Source organism: Carassius gibelio, chromosome B4 (genome assembly GCF_023724105.1).
Source record: "Carassius gibelio isolate Cgi1373 ecotype wild population from Czech Republic chromosome B4, carGib1.2-hapl.c, whole genome shotgun sequence".
Classification (NCBI taxonomy): Eukaryota; Metazoa; Chordata; class Actinopteri; order Cypriniformes; family Cyprinidae; genus Carassius; species Carassius gibelio.
The window spans coordinates 20,779,782-20,800,087 of NC_068399.1; the positions used below are offsets into that span (position 1 = coordinate 20,779,782).

General features: G+C 37.1%; 1 protein-coding gene across 1 annotated transcript in view; it reads right to left on the reverse strand.

The window, feature by feature from the left end:
* Positions 1–20,306, reverse strand: part of sema3aa (sema domain, immunoglobulin domain (Ig), short basic domain, secreted, (semaphorin) 3Aa) — a 33,809-nt gene that overhangs the window by 5,102 nt on the left and 8,401 nt on the right. The window contains exons 2-14 of the mRNA XM_052554955.1: positions 16,757–16,917; positions 15,618–15,680; positions 8,429–8,548; positions 7,765–7,858; positions 7,553–7,672; positions 5,470–5,612; positions 5,233–5,347; positions 4,848–4,917; positions 3,034–3,178; positions 2,496–2,715; positions 1,968–2,059; positions 1,729–1,770; positions 1,485–1,642 (exon numbers count right to left, since the gene is read on the reverse strand). Of these exons, the coding sequence (XP_052410915.1) occupies positions 1,485–1,642; positions 1,729–1,770; positions 1,968–2,059; positions 2,496–2,715; positions 3,034–3,178; positions 4,848–4,917; positions 5,233–5,347; positions 5,470–5,612; positions 7,553–7,672; positions 7,765–7,858; positions 8,429–8,548; positions 15,618–15,680; positions 16,757–16,917 (1,543 nt within the window). The remainder of the gene's footprint in view (positions 1–1,484; positions 1,643–1,728; positions 1,771–1,967; positions 2,060–2,495; positions 2,716–3,033; positions 3,179–4,847; positions 4,918–5,232; positions 5,348–5,469; positions 5,613–7,552; positions 7,673–7,764; positions 7,859–8,428; positions 8,549–15,617; positions 15,681–16,756; positions 16,918–20,306) is intronic.

Genomic DNA, 20,306 nt, shown 5'->3' on the forward strand with positions numbered 1-20,306 from the left:
TTCTTGGTTTTGCTTCAGAAACAGCATTTTTGATATCACCCCACAAGTTCTCAATTGGATTAAGGTCTGGAGATTGGGCTGGCCACTCCATAACATTAATTTTGTTGGTTTGGAACCAAGACTTTGCCCGTTTACTAGTGTGTTTTGGGTCATTGTCTTGTTGAAACAACCATTTCAAGGGCATGTCCTCTTCAGCATAGGGCAACATGACCTCTTCAAGTTTTTTAACATATGCAAACTGATCCATGATCCCTGGTATGCGATAAATAGGCCCAACACCATAGTAGGAGAAACATGCCCATATCATGATGCTTGCACCTCCATGCTTCACTGTCTTCACTATGTACTGTGGCTTGAATTCAGAGTTTGGGGGTCGTCTCACAAACTGCCTGTGGCCCTTGGACCCAAAAAGAACAATTTTACTCTCATCAGTCCACAAAATGTTCCTCCATTTCTCTTTAGGCCAGTTGATGTGTTCTTTGGCAAATTGTAACCTCTTCTGCACATGCCTTTTTTTTAAAAGAGGGACTTTGTGGGGGATTCTTGAAAATAGATTAGCTTCACACAGACGTCTTCTAACTGTCACAGTACTTACAGGTAACTCCAGACTGTCTTTGATCATCCTGGAGGTGATCATTGGCTGAGCCTTTGCCATTCTGGTTATTCTTCTATCCATTTTGATGGTTGTCTTCCGTTTTCTTCCACGTCTCTCTGGTTTTGCTCTCCATTTTAAGGCATTGGAGATCATTTTTTTGCACCTCTTTATAGGTTTTCCCCTCTCTAATCAACTTTTTAATCAAAGTACGCTGTTCTTCTGAACAATGTCTTGAACGACCCATTTTCCTCAGCTTTCAAATGCATGTTCAACAAGTGTTGGCTTCATCCTTAAATAGGGGCCACCTGATTCACACCTGTTTCTTCACAAAATTGATGACCTCAGTGATTGAATGCCACACTGCTATTTTTTTGAACACAACCCTTTCAACTAATTCAACTAATTGCCCAATTGCAGAGCGTGCATATCATGAATGCTGGGTCTCATTTGTTTTCTGAGAATCTACTGAACCTACTGGTAACTTGTTTGCCACGTAGCAATAAAAAAATATACGAAAAACCTTGATTATTCTGGTTAGTCACATTGTACTGCTATTATTTTGAACAATACTGTATGTCATTGACTTAAATGGATAGTTCACCCAAAATAGTTTTCGTTTACTCTCATAAATATTTTGAAAAATGCTTTTTTGTCCATACAATGAAAGTTAATGGGGTCCAAAATAACTCCTCGGGACAAAAACGGTTATTCATGTTTCACAGAAGAAAGAAAGCCATATAGGTATGAAATAACATGAGGCTAAATAAATGGAAAAACTTTTATCGGTGGATTAACGGTCTCTTTAAGAATATGTAATTTGATCCATATTCCAAAATAAAGCTACCAAAATGTTAAAGAATAAAATAATCTTCATCAAAAATGTACTTACCTCTTAGCAGTTGGAAAATATCGAGAGCACTCTGTCCCGTCCCAGGCACAATATGGATCTCTTGCCAGGCAGCACTCGGCACAGGCCTTCCCGTAGACCTCACAGCGGTGCAGGGGCATCTGGGAAATCCCTAAATCTGACCCGAGGTACAGCTGTTGCTGTTGACAGATGAACATATAAGTCTATTAGGACACGGTTTGCTCACTGTTAATGGCTGGTGAAGAGTAATATCAAGCAGACGTACTTGTTTAGTGGAGAGCTCCATGGCAGTAATAGGTGTTGGCTCCTAGAAGGGAAAACAGAACAAGTTTAATCTCATTTTAAGATCTGAGGATATTTTTTGGATGACATGCTGTGGCTATGCAGACAGATTTATGGGGGAGCAATTAAATGTACTAAGGTGAAAATTATAGTTGGAGGATTTCAATTCCAATAGCAAGCAGAAACACAGCTCTCTGGGTAATGAACAGTTGGCACTCATACCCTGAACACCGTCATCTCTTCCAGCACCACTTCCTCCAGATCATACCAGCTTTCCCTGGGAATGGTCACCACCTTCAGCACAGTTCCTAAATCTGATTATAAGATTCGAATTTTTTAATATTCATCATTTGTAAAACATTTCTTAGTAATTGTAAGAGTATTTTTTTTAACGTGCCAATTAAATAAATTAGTATATATTATGAGTTGAAATGACATTTATAACCCATGTCCCCATTTTTCAAAATGCTTATAAATCATACAGAATGAGTTTTTTTGAGAAAGTAAAAATGCACAAAGTTTCCTGTTAGGGTTAGGTGTAGGGCCATAGAATATACAGTTTGAACAAAACCATTAGCATATCCTCATCCTGTAAATCACAAGCAACTGGGAAAGTCATAGAGCCTTTGTTGAGGAGAATAAGTCAAAACGTTTGTGAACAGCTGCTTGTGAATTATAAAAGTGGAGTGATTTCTTGGCTTTATACAACAGTTATATTTCTGTATTGATGTGCTGGTTGGTTTTACTAACCTGTGCCGATGAACATGACATCGTACTGGCCGTCCTCAGCTTCTACACGATCCACCACCAGCTGAGTAAACTGGTACTCCACATTTGTGCGCACCACAATGGGCTTCCCACCCATGGGTTGCACAGGGTTATACATGGCTGGGTGCAGGCGTGCAAATGTAATGACATCATCAGGAAGGTCTTTAGTGGAGTCAAAGCCTCCGAACGTTTTGCTGGGACACTATGGTGGGTAAAGGAGGAGAGGGATTAAGGGTTAAAAAAAATCTCATTGATGCACAGGTTCAAGTTTCAATGTCACACTCTGAATAATGTAGTGTGATTTTAGTTCTTTAAGTATACATTTAAAGTAATGCAGCAATGTATTTTAGGATAATTTTTAGACAAATTTAGTTTTAAATGTGCAAGCAAACAGTTAGGGTAATAACAGTAAATTACCGGTTGAAAAAATAATGCAATTAAGTATTTTACCAAGTGCACATATATGAAGCTATAGTTTGTCAGTTTTGTGATAATGCCAGATATATTGGCCAGTACTCACTGTGCCAGGACGGGGGTAAGGCACTCTGCCCTGAAAGGGAACCCACTGGTAGTTTGGCCCATCCCTGTGGGCATATGGACCTAGAAATACCCTTCGGATGTCTGCCATACTATACATGCATATAGCCGATCCACGGAAGATATTACTGAGGAAAGAAGAAGAGACAACAGAAGCTAAATCATTGATAGAAAACAAAATATTTTGACACTTTGTGTAAAGTTTTACTAGAAGTGTATATATCAAAAGTAAATGATCCATTTCAATGTATTAAAATTATTTTAATTTACCAAGAATAAATTGGGCAGGACATGTGTGGATTCTTTATTTTTTTGGATCAGGATTTGACAAAACAGATTGAAAAGTCTTTATGAAGACTAATGAAAAATTAAGAGGGCTTGGCAATGTCATCTGGGTTTGTACATTTTGATGAAAGATCATGAAGACAAATTTAATATGCACAGATGTATCACACACAATAAGAGCAGAAACGTGTGTTAACACAGTTAATAGGGTTGATTTTGATTTCATGTGATGTATAAAATTAGCATTTGTATTGCAGTGTATGTGTGTGTATCCAAGCACTTATTCCCCCTAAACAGCCATGAGAACAAACACACTGTGGTGATCAGCCCATAGCATTTGTAAAATGTTAATTAGCGAGAAAATCAATTAACCACAGGGCACATGAATAAACTAATTCCCCATCACTCAGTCAGGGTCCCAGACATAAAAATGCACACACACATACATGTGCTTACACACTCTAACACACATACCCAGATAAAGCGAGACATAAAATACTGATCCATCACCCCAGCGTTCATGCCTCATTAAGTGGCAATATTAAAAGCAAGTCCCTAGAATGCACTTCTATTCATCTCAGAAATGGGGCACTTAGAAAACCAATTAAAGCAGTCTAATTCTTTAAAGCCCGTAATTGAATTTTCGAGTGTTGTGTTCCCTGCATACATTAGGAAATCAGTGAGGTGGGAACACATGAACAGGATGTGCAGGTTTGGACGACCGCTGCTTTTGCTTCTCTCTCGCTTTTTGACAGTGATTAATCGTGATATGTTTGTCCTCTTCCTCATCTCGTGTTTACATGCACGCACACCTCCATACACACACAGTGTGCTCATCCATCATCTTAAAAGTCTTTTCTTTTGAACATCGTTTATCTGCTTTTGTTACTGCCTACACCCCTCCCCAACCCTCTGCTCCTCGCCAGCAGGCACAGAGAAGAGGGTGTCTGGCTGGGGAGTGAGATTCAGGTTACCACCTTAATCATATTTCGTCTGAGCTGTGCTGAGCCGAAGCTGAATGGGGAAACAGGTAAGAGAGGGCAGAGACAAGGATAAGGAGGAAATTCCCATCCAGAGTGTAGTGATGTGAAGCGCCTGTCTGAGTCTAACCTGATTACTGCCCTGCAAAGCTCCTAAAAACACATCAAAAAAATCACTGCCATCTCATAAAAGAGAAGAGAAAAAACGAAGAAAGGATAGAAAAAAGAACGAAGGGATAAAAAAGGTCAGGTAAGGCATAGAATATAGAAATTAAGGAAGGAAGGAAAGAAGGAAAAAGCCAGAAAAGAAAGGAGAAAAATTATATGGGAAAGGAAAGGAGGTAGGAATAGTATGGGAAAACAAAAAATAAAGAAGGACACAGGAAAAAAACAAAGAAGACCAATAAAAAAAGCAAAGAAAGGAAAGGAATGTAATGAGAAGGAAAGGAAAGGAAAGGAAAGAGTTCTATGCAACTTCCCTTCAAATGTTTCAAACACTTAATTGTATGTATTTTAAGTATGTCTGTATTACCTGGATGTTGTAAACACAGCATAGATCACTGGATTCTTTGGGTCTTTAGCACTCATTAGAAACACATCCTCTGGAAGGGAAATAAAGAAACATTTGGAGTTATTAAAAGTGGATAAAAAACACCTTAAACTCTACTGACAGCATCTGGAATGTTGCAATGGAGGTTTATGGGCCAACTGTTGCAAGTTTGCCCCATAAACTTCCATGTTTTTTAAAGCTTGAGGGATGAGTAGAAATTGTTTCCAGTGGTGACAGCATACCATGGATGCTGTCGACTTAACTATTTCATGGATTTCCCACAAGATTTCTTTAAAGATGCATTTCCGACTTCATATTATTGTTCATATAATTATGTTCAAACTAAACGTTCATAGAAATTCCTTACGCAGTTCATCAAAATGCGTGTCTATTCCATTGAGGCCGGGAACTGAGCAAGTCAGCTTGGCTTTCAAGAAGGTGGTCCATTTGTTCACAAGACTCCTATGTCCACCCATGTCATTCTGGAGAAAATGCAAGTAGATTAGTCACATCTTCTTTAAAAACCCCATAAAGCTTTGAATACTGACATTATTTCCAAATGCACTTGAATGTGCATTATTTATGTTTCCATCTGTGATGATACCTTACACAGTTGTCCTATCCTGGAGATAGTAGCTTTGCCTGTATGTTCACCGTCCATAGCGTTCTCTTTGAAGAACAGGAAGATCTTGTCATCTTCAGGATTATCGCTTTCTGGGATCAGGTGTATTCCTAGAAACCTGGGATCTGGAGTACACACAATGCATCAGAACTTCAATTTCCACAAGACTGAAAGAAGAAATTGAGTTGTTTAAAGAAATGAGTGAACACTTCATTGAATCCCTTTTAGCTGTTCCAAAATGAGCCGAGACCTCAGTATCGCCAGTTACAGGGGGATCACTCTTACCCAACCGTGACCGCTCTCTCTTGCAGAAACGAAATGTAACACGTCCCCCACCCACGTGGGCGGCACACGCTTAAAGCAACATGCAGTGCTGCATTACGGCCCAACAGACCCAACAGGATGTGGTGCTTAAACTGCGGAACGAACATTTACCAAAGAGTGACTCCGTTCATGCACTGAGAGTGTGTATGTGTCCATAGAGACGCCAATGAAACAGTGCCGCCCATGTCATTCAATACACCGACTGCTTCATTTAACTCGACTTGTTCCAGCCAAACTTACGATTGTTTGCCCTGTAAATACTGATCCTCTTTGAAGTGCGGGAAGAATAACCATCAACAGCCATCGGCTTCATTGTCTGAAGATGGCGAGAGGCCCGTGTTTCTATTGATAAGGCTTGATAGAATATCCATTTGACTAATCCTCTAAACGACACTGGCTCTTTTGTGCGAGAGAGACAGCTTTCAGAGCGGGTGAAATAGAACTAACGTCCGATGTATCCGTGGTAACAGATGGTGAGGATTAAGGTGAGATGAGCGTTTTGAAAAGCACCTTTCCTCGCGGATATAGGAGGGTATTGATGGCGTGGATGGTGACCCTGTGTGAGGACTGAAATGAGAGCCACTTGCAGGAACAGCTGAGACAGGATTAACTTCATGGGAAAACACTGACCGACTCTCCTATCTTGATATTGACCTTTTGTGTTCCATAAGTCTGCAAAAATGCAGGCGGGATGTTAGAGGAAACACTCAACACCCCGGCCGGGCTAATCTCTCCTGCAGACGTTCACAAAGAGGCTCTTTCTTTCACTCACACAGATATGGGCACATACACATTCATGTAAAGGGACATAAACTTGTGCACACTAAAGAAAACCCATAAATTTACATTTATTTCACACATTTGCTCTTGGCAGACACATGCTTAGCAAAGTAACATATACTGTGTGATGATTTTACCAGGCAGCTAAGGATAGAAATTGAGTGCTAGAATGAAAATCATAAAGGGTCTATAAAAACACATGGACAGACAAATACGCAAGCATATGTATATATAACGTCTTTGTGAACTCCTTAAAAATACACACTGAGACAATATTTCAACTAGGAATGGGCAGCATGACTAATATCTCATATCACAGAATGAGGTAGAAGCATTATTAACTGTTGTGCCTCTCCAAACAACACGCATTAATTAATAAATCAGCAGTTTTGAAATAATCAGTTAAATAAATGAATCTGTGATTCGCTCAAAATGGTCCCTTGATTCGTTCCTGATTTAATAAGCATTTTTGAACAAACTAGTTGAATTAATAATTCAAAACAATGCTCAAAAAGGCAGTCCCTTAATTTGTTCCTGAATAAATCAAGTCTTTCTGAACAAATTGGTTGAATAAATGACTCAGTGACTCACTCATAAAGACAAATACTTAATTTTTTCTTGAAAGAATAAGCATTTTTAACAAATAAGTTGAATAAATTATTCAGTAAATCACTCATAAAGACAGTCACTTGATTAGTTCCTGAACTGATCCAAATTTTTGAACAGATCCATTTGACTGAATGATTTAATCACTTGCTCACAAAGACAGAAGTCACTTCAGAATTTAAAAAAATAGTTAAATTAATAATACAGTTACTCCCTCATTGAACAAATCTGGTGAAAGAATGATTCAGTGATTTATTCAAAGAGTCACTTGGTTCATATCATGGTGTGCATTTCAATGTAAACGTGTATATATTCAATAACCAGCCTGAAGTAGTTGAGAACACAGCATTTTTACCATTCAGCCATCTAGAATCATGCTGCTCCGTTCTGATTGGATGATGTGACCCAAGTGTTCGGAAAATGGCAAAGTCTCGTCCCATGAAGTCTGCTGATGTTCCAGAATACAGTTCTTCATCTGACATATAAAGAAGAGTATGAAATCTCCAATTAGTTAACACTGATTCTAAAACTTTAAAACCAAAACATCACCATCTCTGACTAACTCACCAATCAGGAGGGATGAGGACTGCATCTTTGGATCATAGGGACTTTTCCCACGTCCGTTCTCAATGTAGTTGGCATCCAGTCTGAAGATGTTGTCCTGAGCAAAAGGATAATGAATAAACCAACCACAGCAAGGCATGAATAATAAATGGAGAGGTGAGTCTCTCAATATTCAAAAAGTTGTCAAAAAGACGCTGTTTTTGAAAAAAAAAAACATTCATAGAAACCTGTTTAGATTTGGATCTCCAAACTGACAGCAAAAAAAAAAAAAAAACAGCTCTCAAGTTATCTTCTATTATGTTCAGCGTGCTCAGGCCATGATTAATTTGCGTGGATCAAATCTTGAAATTCACTGACATTTTTCCACAGTGTAAAGGCCATCTCATTTCCCACAGTTGAGGCACTTCTAAATAACACATTTGTGCTTTGTGACACTCTCATTTTCTACTTCACTGGGCCGAAATTGTTAACAGGGTAGATGTTAGCAGCAGATAGGCACTATTAATTTCCTTTTCATTTCTTTAAATGTTTTGGTGAATGTGCCTTGGAGATCTTGTATGTATGCACATGAGCGTGTGAGTATGTTTTAGGGCCATTGCTTTCCTGAGATTGAACTAGACTAAGAGAATTAATTTGATCAATTATTAATATCGACTGTGTTGTGTACCTCTGCTCGCTTGCCTATCTCCAGGTAGGAACAGATAGGATGGAAAGCTCCGGTGCCACATATGTAAATATGTGTCTGGTTATATGGCTGCAGCACACGCACAAAGTTTGAGCATTCTTTCTGAAAAAGACAACATACAAAAATATCTGTTAAACAAGATAATATAAAACATGTCTATTAAGAAGATATTGTATATGGAACTTGGATATAAAGCAACAACCCGAACACCTTATCAACCTACTTTTGTTTAAGCAAGAACCACACACATTTTCTTTAAAAAATGTGAAAACAGTTTGTAAATATCATAATTTCTCACTTTCAGACTCTCTGGTTCTGTATAACCCCTCTTATGCAATGCAGTTATTTTACATTTATGATTCATGATGAAATACTGCACTTACATTTTAAGAACATCTAAATTGACACAAGATCCATAATAAATAGGTAAATGAGACATTTAAAATCTACGTAAACCTAATATTTAAGATATTATTGTAATTAAATTGCCTTTGAGTTCATGACGGTTGAGTGATGACGATCCCACCTGTTTCATCCATCACAATATCCTGTCAGCCAACTCTCATTAGCGCTGAAAAGTGTGTGTGTGTCTGGTTTTGATGAAAGGTAAATGTATAGCACATGTCTTAAGGCCATCTGAATGAGTTGGCGAGAGCCGATGAGTGAATTGTTTCATGTGAATGAATGCTCTTTAACTCCCTTTCATTTGCAAGATATGCGAGGACCAGGGTTTAACAATAATAAACCGACACATTATAAACACACTGCACGAACAAACACACAACCATGCGCATGCACACACCTTTCCACAGCTATTGAGAAAATAAAGCAGGTCCATCTGTGTAAACACTGATGGTCTCGGCCCGATGTGTGCTGTCTGAATGAGAGTTGTCATTTAAGAGCACAGGAAAGGGTGTTGTCATCTCTGTGTGTGTTTTCACCACAAAGACACATACACACTCTTATTTAGCACACGTGTGTGTGAAGAAAGCCAAACAATAGATAAATGCAGGCCTGTTTCCCTCGATTACATCTAGTTCAGTTCAGTTTGAGCAAGCTATTCAAAGCAGATAATAAATGCTTGTATAAGGCTCAGATTTTCTGGCAACATGTTCAGTTTTCTTACAAATCCAGTGACCTCAATTACCTGCAACCGCCAATCCGATCGCTGCTTACACATATGTGTGACCCATCTTGGTCAACCCACACAAAGGCACATTAGTGTTTCAATGTAATGGCTTTTCCAAGCTAAAGGAAATGTGTGTATTTCTAACATAATAATTCCACGTGCACTATAAAATTCATCCCTTCCTGCAACAGGCGGAATGTTTTAAGTTTCCCATGGCCGGTATTGTTTTTAAGGCCCTCGCCTACTGCGACAGAGCCAAGTGTGGTGTTCACGTGAGAGAGAGGTGGCTGAACTGGCACTCTCCGAAGTTAACTATGTATACAAACCTCAAGTTGTAATAACTGGGTGGTGTAGTGTAATTACAGTGTAACTACTGTGTAATTAGACACATATAACCCTGCTGTTTTATCTTCAAGGTCCATAAAGAAAAGACCTGCTTCGCGGCCAAAGCTGTGAAGCAGAAAAGTGAGTGTACTTTCATAAGAGTGAGAGATATATGATCCCCTTTCAGATAAGATAAGCAAAGAGTGTTGGGGATTACGATTTAGACACATCTGTAATTACGTACAATACTAACAACACGGTAGTGACTAATTTAATTCACACATGAGTGAAGTCATGAAAAGATAATAACAGTATAGGGCTTGTCAATGTCAAACCTAACACACAGTTATATATATAAAAAATAAAAATAAAAAAAAATACAGCTACTGTAGATTAGCCTGCACCAATCTGGCAAATTGTAAATATATTACCAGGGTTTTACATTAGTTAACAAAAATTTAAATATTCAGAACTTCACTGTAACATCAGTGCAATTTTAAATTCTTGATAACAGAACAGATGATTTTAAAATAGTCATGCTGTACTGTGTCATTAAATGATGAAAATAGCTTCATTATAGTGATTTTTGCCTTTAATAAATGTTCTCGCAGCCAGTGTGAAGGGTTGAAAAAATATGATCAATTCAGTGACTTACTTTAATATGAATAAGAATATTTCACATTTATTCTAGTGCTGTCAAATCGATTAATTGCGATTAATCACATCCAAAATAAAACCTAATATATATATATATATATATATATATATATATATATATATGTGTGTGTGTGTGTGTGTGTGTGTGTTTTTGTTTATATATACATTTTCATATTTATATATGTAAATATTTCTTAAATATTTAAATATTTTTGTTAATTCTACACATAAATATACACAGCACACACACACATTCTATGTAAACAAGCTTTTATTGGGGATGCAATTTATCACTATTAATCGATTTGATAGCACTAATTTATTCAGAATTCATAATGAGTTTTAAAGATGACTCAACCCCGAGTAGATTTCACAAATTTAAGTATGAAATGGCAAAGTAACTACATTTAAATGTATTAAAAACAACAAATAAACAAATTATAAAATAAATATATTACAAAACAAGTGACTTAAAGTAAAAGGAAATAAGTAAATTAGCAAATACCAAAAAAAATATATATAATCTAGATAATTTATAAAATGAATAATAAATAAATATTTCACAAAGAATGCTGAGGAAGTAAAAATATACGTGGAACTATAATGATTCAAAAGTGCCAGTATTTGGACATAACACTATTACAGTTGATTCATAAACATGCATAAGATAGATTTAAGACAATTTCACAGCTAATATTTGAGATTCACTGCATAATGTTGTTACACACTATACAGTTGTCAACTACAGCAACTAGCAGCCATGAGTTTACTAACCCACACTCAGCATTTTTTATAAAGCGCTTTATTATCATAAGTATTTAATAACTGAACTGATTCTCACTAATTCTTTGTAAATTATGCATTTATTGTAAATATATAGTACTGAGACTTGAATGAATAGTTATGAAGAGTGCTGCTGAGATATTTAACCCTTGTCTCACATGAATCACCCAGAGTTTCGACCGAGCAGCGGGGCAGTTGTACCAGCTGTCGTTTTGGGCTTGTTTTTGCCTCGGCTGGCCAAGCCAAATGTGAGAATGAAGAGATTTATGGTTGCGGAGAAGGAAATGCTCTGGTAATACCCTAATCAAGCATTCATGCTCTCTCGCTAGCAGCTTTCAACAACTCTGTCTCCAGAACAAACATTTTCACAGCACGCAAATGCCATTATTCTGAGCTGGTGAATTTGTGTGTATGTAACGCCTGATAAACCCTTCATAGCCAGTGCCAAAAGCTACGGTTCCTTTAGGATGCATGTGGTAAACACGTGATTTATGCACCTCATTGCAATATCAGGTGACTTTATTTAAGGTTGTACATCTCTCAGAAGTAGGTCTGGTGAATTATCTGTAATAATCCTTCTCCCCTTCTGCCCCACCATCTCAACGGGAACCCAGCCGTGAAATTACCATCAGAAACAACACACACACGTACAGAGCAAGCGAGAGCCGGGTTGATAAATAAACCATTTCTGTTTTAAAGAAGGGCCAAGGGTTGCTGGATCTAAACACAGAATATAAACTCTCGAGAGGAACAGACGAGCGTGTGCACCAGCAAAACTCCTTCGCTAAAGGCAACCGTGATCAATCAAGCCAAAGTGCACATGCAACACCCGGCCTGAGTAAAACAGGTCACACATACACATATAGTAAAGGTTCTTTAATGAACACTTTTCTTGTCATGAATCATTTTTCATGTCCATGGTGCTTTAGAAAACCATCAAGAACCATGTTAATGGTGCTTTAGAGATGAAAAAATCTCTTGATAGTTTTTAAGATCAGTGTATAGCTACACTAAGAAAATGAGTTAAAATGATTTTCACTTTGAATTCTATGGAAGCCCGTTTCCATATGGAGCCAAAAGAGTATCAATAAAGATAAATGCACACACTACATTCACATATGCACACATAGGATTCATACATGCACACACATAATCCATAAATACACACACAGGATACACAAATGTGCAAAAAATTCACAAATGCACACACAAAATTTAAAAAGCACAGAAGATTCACAAATGCATACAAAATTCAGAAATGCACACAAAATTCAGAAATGCAAACAACATTTACAAATGCACTCAAGATTCACAAATGCACAGGACAAGATTCAGAAATGTATTTCTGATGCACACACACATGTATCTTGATTTACAAACTGCTTGCGGTCTGTGAACTTCACTGCATTTGTGGGTGAATTTTGAGACTCCCTTGACTTGGCTCAACACACAAATGTCTTTATTTAAACAGGGAATGATCTGCAACCAATCAGATATCTCCCTTGTTTTAGCCAATCACAAGAATGCACCCCACGTGGGGGATTGTTTACTTATAAGCCAATCAGCGAACGACTCACTTTCCTCAGCGAACAACTCACTTTCCTCAGCGAACGATTCACTTTCCTCACGCAGCAAACGACTCACTTTCCTCAGCGAACGACTCACTTACCTCACGCAGCCGGCGACTCACTTTGGGCAACAGGAGACTCACTTTCCGCAGGCGGAGATTCACTTTCCTCTCGCAGCGAACGACTCACTTTCCTCATCGAACGATTAACTTTCCTCACGAGTCACGCAGCGAACGACTCACTTTGTTCATGCAGCGAGCGACTCCCTTTCCTCAGCGAACGATTCACTTTCCTCACGCAGCGAAGTTGAGCGAACGATTCACTCTCCTCAGCGAACGACTCACTTTCCTCACGCAGCGAAGTTGAGCGAACGATTCACTTTCCTCAGCGAACGACTCACTTTCCTCACGCAGCCTGCGACTCACTTTGCGCAGCCGGAGAGTCACTTTCCTCTCGCGGCGGACCACTGACTCTCTCTTCATGTAGGGACCGAATATTATAATTAAAGTGACTTCTATATTGCATCCAAAATAATATTTAGATATATTTAAATATTCAAAAAGGTGTAACTTTTTTTTTACTTTCATTAAAATATTTCAAATTTATGAATCCATGGTTAACTTTTTTTTCTGCAGTCACTGGGCTATATGTACTGAGACATTTTTTTATTTATATTTTGTAAAAAATAATAGAAAATAAACCTGAATTGTAATCTAAACATCTGTATCTTCATACAATTTCATAAGTAGGCTATAATATGCCCAGGCATATCGGCTCTGTGAATGCGTTCATGTGATTGGCTTATAAGTAAACAATCCCCCACGTGGGGTGCATTCTTGTGATTGGCTAAAAGAAGGGAGATATCTGATTGGTTGCTGATCATTCCCTGTTTAAAAAAAGACATTTGTGTGTTGAGCCAAGTCAAGGGAGTCTCAAAATTCACACACAAATGCAGTGAAGTTCACAGACAGCAAGCAGTTTGTAAATCAAGATAAATGTGTGTGTGCATCAGAAATACATTTCTGAATCTTGTCCTGTGCATTTTTGAATCTTGAGTGCATTTGTAAATGTTGTTTGCATTTCTGAATTGTGTGTGTATTTCATAATTGTGTGTGCATTTCTGAATTTTGTATGCATTTGTGAATCTTCTGTGCTTTTTAAATTTTGTGTGTGCATTTGTGAATTTTGTGCACATTTGTGTATCCTGTGTGTGTATTTATGGATTATGTGTGTGCATGTATGAAAACTATGTGTGCATATGTGAATGTAGTGTGTGCATTTGTAAATTTTGTGCGCATTTGTGTATCTTGTGTGTGTATTTATGAATCATGTGTGTGCATGTATGAATCCTGTGTGTGCATATGTGAATGTACTGTGTGCATTTATCTTTATTGAGACTTTATTGGCTCTATATTTCCACCACTAAATATATATAAAAAAAAAGGTGATTTCATGTTTTTATCTCACCATTCTGACTTTTTCTCTTTTTAGTTGCAAGTTAAAGTCACAATTCTGATATAAACTCATTGCAGGTAAAGAAAAGTCAGAATAGCAGAATATAAACTCACAATTGTCACACACTTTCAATTCTTATTTAAGAAAAAAAGGTCTGAGTTGCAAGATGAAAACTTGCAATTGCGAAAAATGTCAGAATTGTGACCTTTTTGAATTGTGACCAAATTACCTTTTGTAAATATTTATTCAGTGGCAGAAACAGGTTTCCATAGAAAACGCTACACTCGGCGATACCATAGAAGCAGCATTTTTGGTTCTACAAAGAACCATTCAGTCAAAATGTTCTTTTAAGAACTCTTTTTTACCTTTTTATAATTGAAGAACCTTTTTTCACCACAAAGAACCTTTTGAGAAACAAAGGTTCTTCAGATGTTAAAGGTTCTTTATGGAACCATTTAGACAAAAATTTTCTTCTATGGCATCGTGAAGCACCTTCATTTTTAAGAGTGTAGTAAATTTTTACAAACAATTACATAGAATAGCCAAGTAACTCATTAAATTAAACATTACATTTAGTAGAAAAACTATAATAGCCTTTTTTGTACGAATAAAACGTTTTTGTGAAACGTCCCAAAAATCTTTAAAATAATTTTTCACAGTAGGCCTAGATGAACTCTGAAAACTTTTCAGCTATTTTGTCTGCTGATTCTGGAAAATTCAGGGGAATATTTTTCCATTATTTATACATTATGGCCACTTGAAAAAAAGTCTCTCACCAAGGCTACAATTAATTTAACAAAATACAGTAAAACCAGTTATACCAGGAAATGTTATCTATTTTAATATATTTAAAAATGTAATTTATTTCTGCCATGGCAAAGCTACATTTTCAGCAGTCATTACTAGTCAGTCTTCGGGGTTATATGAACTTTGAGAAATATTATCAATGTTGAACTGTTGTTTTATATTTGTGTGAAAATCATAATACATTTATATCAAGATTCTTTTATGATAAAATGTTCTAAAGCATCTAACAGCATTTACTTTAAACATAATTTTTTAAACATTTAAAAGTCCTTATTATCACTTCTGATCAATTGCTGAATAAAAGTATTAATTTCTTTCTTTAAAAAAAAACAAACAAACAAAAAAACTTTGAATATTTCTGAAGTGAGTCACATACCCTAAATATACCCAAAAGATCAATGTAGTTTGATGCAGTTCTGATTTCAAAAGGAAGTTTGCCCACACTTACCCCAAGGTCTTTTCCAGCCCACTTGCATTCATCGCGTTTGGAAGGTGTGGCAGGCCAGGAGATCTATAAAACAAGAATAGAGAGAAGGTGTGAGAATATGTGCAGAGCGAACACAATGAACTGTAAATGACTGACTAAGGCACTCAGCATGAAACCTGGCTGTAAAATAATCAACGACTGCTGCCTGCCGTCCTTCTGCCACCTCCATCTGTGACGACGATGAAGACAGAGGATAAAAACTACCATTCCTCTTATCCAGGGAGCACACGATAGATACACACACACATACATACACAGGCCTGCGAAGTGTTTTTTATTCTGTGTTATCTTCCTCTAAGATCTGCTAAGGTATTCTGTCTGAGAAAGTAATTTGGTTAATTGCGATAATTTGCCAAGTTCTTATCTTTAAACGATGGCATTGGTGAAGTATGCATGATTTCTGTGTGTGTTCAATAAAAGCCAGCTTTTAACCCTTACAAGGAGCAAATTTAAAGCAAAAGGTCTGCATCCTCCAGGAAAAAAAGAAAAAAAGAATAAAAGCATGAAAAAGAAAGAGGAAACCAAAGTAATGGAATCCAGAGAGAGAAAGAAAGAGTGATTGAGAGAGATAGAAAGAGAAGCATTACGCTGCAGATATGATCAGGGAATGAAAAACAGAGGGAGGCTTGCTGAGATCAAATGGGCAGATGGAAAGAAGGAGAAAGTTGTGCAGCTAATAAGAGTGAGATGGACATCTCTGATGACCCTGGGTTTCTCCGACACACTCCATAAAATCCCTCACCAATCATTCTTGCTAAATGCAGACAGAGGGAAACACCATGAATTACCATTCACAACATATTTTACTGCTGAATGTGACATGTTTCCAAGGCAAGCAGGATATTCAGCTTGAAAAATGGAAGGGCACAGTTTGATTTGATCATGAAAAATTGAGTTTCTATAAAAAAATAAAAACTCAATTTAGCTCATGATTAACAAGCTGTGTGGCCTAAGTGACATGGTGTTTTGAAGAGGATTATGACCTATTAATTTGAATAAGACGACTCTTCAAATAGCATGCAATATTAATCGCTCACAATAAGACTAGGAACATCCATTCATCTATGCTGATGTTAAGGAAGGCCAGTGCAGTACGTCACCTGTTTGACGTCTCTGTTGATGTTGACCAGGTCAAAAGAGAAGATGTGATCCTCCGCTCCAACAAGTAATCTTCCTCTCTCCTCATCCATCAGGAACGTGTCGTAACCTGAACTGTTTGCCAACCCAGTGAAAGTCACTAGATTACTGGATTCCAGCATTTCTGAAGGACAGAACAAAAAAAAAGAGTAGGCATACATAACTTAGAACTCATATGTTCATTTGCTTTATAAAGCAGTAAACAGAAAGATGCTTGTGTCAGGTTTGAAGAAATCCAACAAGTAGGTCCAAAAATGCTCATAAATGTTATTTATACATACATACATACATACATACATACATACATACATACATGCATACATACATAAAGGAAGGTACCAAAATGTATTGCTGATTATTTATTTATTTATAATTACAAATTTAATCATGCACCTATTTATTTAAATTATAAATATTTCAAAATAACAGTTAACTTATTTTTGTGTGTGTCAGGTTAGCAGAAAACTTAATAAGTAGGCCCCATAATTTATTGCTAATAACGCTATATACTTTCATATATTCATTCATTTACTTATATTTCAAATAATTTTAAAAATCATTGCTGATATTGTTACATATTTTATATAAAATTCATTTAAATCTAAAATTTTTACATTTAAATAATTTTAAATAACAAATTGTAAAAGTATAAACAATATAAACACATTTATTTTTTCTATAAATTTCAATAAAAACAAATTTTTTTAAATATTTTATTTATTTAAATGTTTTCATACACCTATTTCGAAAGTTATTTGTTGCACTTTCTGCATCTTTGAAAAACAACACTAATCATATGTTTAGTTACAATTTCTTTAAAACCACCTTGGTGTTTAGTGAACCACAACTGTATCTTTTCAAGCATAGCACGAAAAACTGCTGAGGAAAACACTGCATGAACAAATCACAAGGACCAAATCTAGTGTATGATCAGCTGACCCACGTAATCATTTATATGAGCTTAACACATGACCGAATAACCAAATTTCTGTGTGTGTGTGTGTGTGTGTGTGTGCTGGGTTTGAGGTAGTATCAGAACAGGTCTTAAACATGTTGGTGTATACAGCTTATTTAATAGTTCTTGTTCCACTTTGGCACGTACATCTACATTGCATAGTCTATATAAAGCCAGAGGGCCTGATTTAGCATTTGTGTGTATAGAAACGCTGCAACATCATGATACAAGAATCTGATACTAATGTAGTTTGCTGCATACATCTTTCAACACCAGCACTAAAAGCCTACTTTAAATTTGGGTGTGTCAAACCTATTTGCACAATAATTCTGAGTAAATCACTTGCAATACACCAGCTTAGAGACCACACGCAGTTTGTTAGATTGCACAAGACAAAATTAGTACAGCTTTATTTGGAATCCTAGTAACTCGGGTCAAAGGAATAGCTAATCAAGCAAAAACTGCTGTTGTTATGGCAGATGCAGCCAAAGAAACTATCTGTTCAACCAGACACTGTGAAAATATAATGACCTGAGGCACAGAAATCTGCCAGATCTGTCACTCTACCAGTGAGCAAGGAAACAAGGTTGGATAAAAGTAAGAGATGGCTGAAGGGAAAGAAAAGTGAAGAGGAGATGAAGTGAGAATGATAGGGAAGAGGTGAAAGAGAGAAATGGCTTTGGAAAAGAGCTTGCAGGAGCCACGGGCCAGAACATCTGCTCAAGGGAGAGGGTGAGGTCAACATCTCGAAAACGTTTCTGCAACACACACACGAATCATAATCAACAGTGACACGCCAAGACTGCAGCTCCCCTCCAGAGCCCAGATCAATCCGCTCCTATAGTAGCCATCTGTGTTTCTCGCCGCTAAGATTCTGGACAACTGTGTGGTTGTGGGAGAGGGAGAGCGCGAGCAAGGGAAAGCGTTAAGGAGAAACAGACCATCCTTCCTTTGCCTGTGTCAATAACGGTGCATATCAAATGTAGAACAGCGTTCCCGCAGGACCGAATGCAGAACAGGCACGGTTCAGTCTGTCCGTTCCTGCTCAATTCGTTCTCTGCTTCTAACACGAGAGTTTCATTAAGCGATCGCAAGCAATATCCAGATTTATGAACAGATGCCAGGCCTGTCTGACAGACTCCGGCTGAGTCAGAATATTGAGCAAGTTTTCTTTTATGCAAGACGATACATACAGAAGGGTCTTTTATCACCTTGAATGGGTTTATTTAAATCATTTCACATGAGGAAAAGATCTATATCAGCACTCCGGTAATTGGTTAACTTGCACTAAAGTGTAAAAGATGTTGTTTGTTGTTTTTTTTAAAAGAAAAGATACTTCAAGAGATCAGCAATGACAGTATGAGTCTATTTAAAATAAATTATATGTTTTTTAGATTTCTATTCTTCACAGAAACCTGAAAAAAAAAATAAGAAGAAATACATCCACAACAAATTAGCGTATTAAAATTATTTCTGAAGGATCATGTGACACTGACGACTCGAGGAATTGGACATTGTAGCTTTTCCATCACAAGCAATAAATTTAATTTTTATATTTATTAAAATAGAAAACGGCTATTTTAAACCGTAATAATATTATTTCACAACATTGCTGTTTTTACAGTTTTTTTAATGAAAGAAATGCAGCCTTTGTGAGAAAGAGAGACTTCTATTGAAAACATTCAATATTTTACCAACCCCAAACTTATTAAAGGCTGCCAAACAAATAACTAAATGGAGATGAAAACAGAGGTTGCCAAGTAATACAAGAGACATCAAACTATGATGATTCTTGGGGTCAAAAATGTATAATAAAGTTAGCTAAACCGTGTACAAAAATATTTGACAGCAGAAATTCATAAATGACAAATCAGAAATTAAGCATCCCAGAGAAGTGTTTAATTAATGACAAGCAAACTTCGGTAAGATACAAAACACTGCATATTCAGAAATCTATATCTATATACTGGTGCTTAAAGAACCAAGAACCCAGAACCCATTCAACTGACATGAAGAACATGAAGAATGTTATATCATGAAGAACCACATAATCAACTCAAGAAGCCTATTCAACAAATCAAGGTTCTTGAGTAGAAGAATCTAAAGGAATTTCTGGCTGGTGCTGCTTCTGGCGAACACATTTAATAAGAAATATTAATGGTCAAAAGCAAATTGCATTCAGGAAATAAAAGAAAGCCACACTTATTCCTTCTTGCCAGAATTCAGGGGAGGCCTAAAAGAACATAGAAGGACATCTCATCTTTCTTGTCTTTTCTCACTCCCCTGACTCTATTATTCTCACTCATCTAGTCTTTGCATCGATCCATGTGCCAAATATTCTTATTCTTAGCCTCTCTTTTCTCTGCCAGTGTCTGTATTACTGCCATTAGGTGTACTTCTCCAAAGCCTCACTCTCCTGCCATTCTGGCTCAAGATCTGACGGCCGCGTCTGGCACTTTCACTATTCCCCTGCTCAAAGTGATTGACTGGTGCTTGAACTCTGAAGACCATTTCTTAAAACGCTGCCTTGGCTAGACCATCACAAAAGGTAGCCGTCA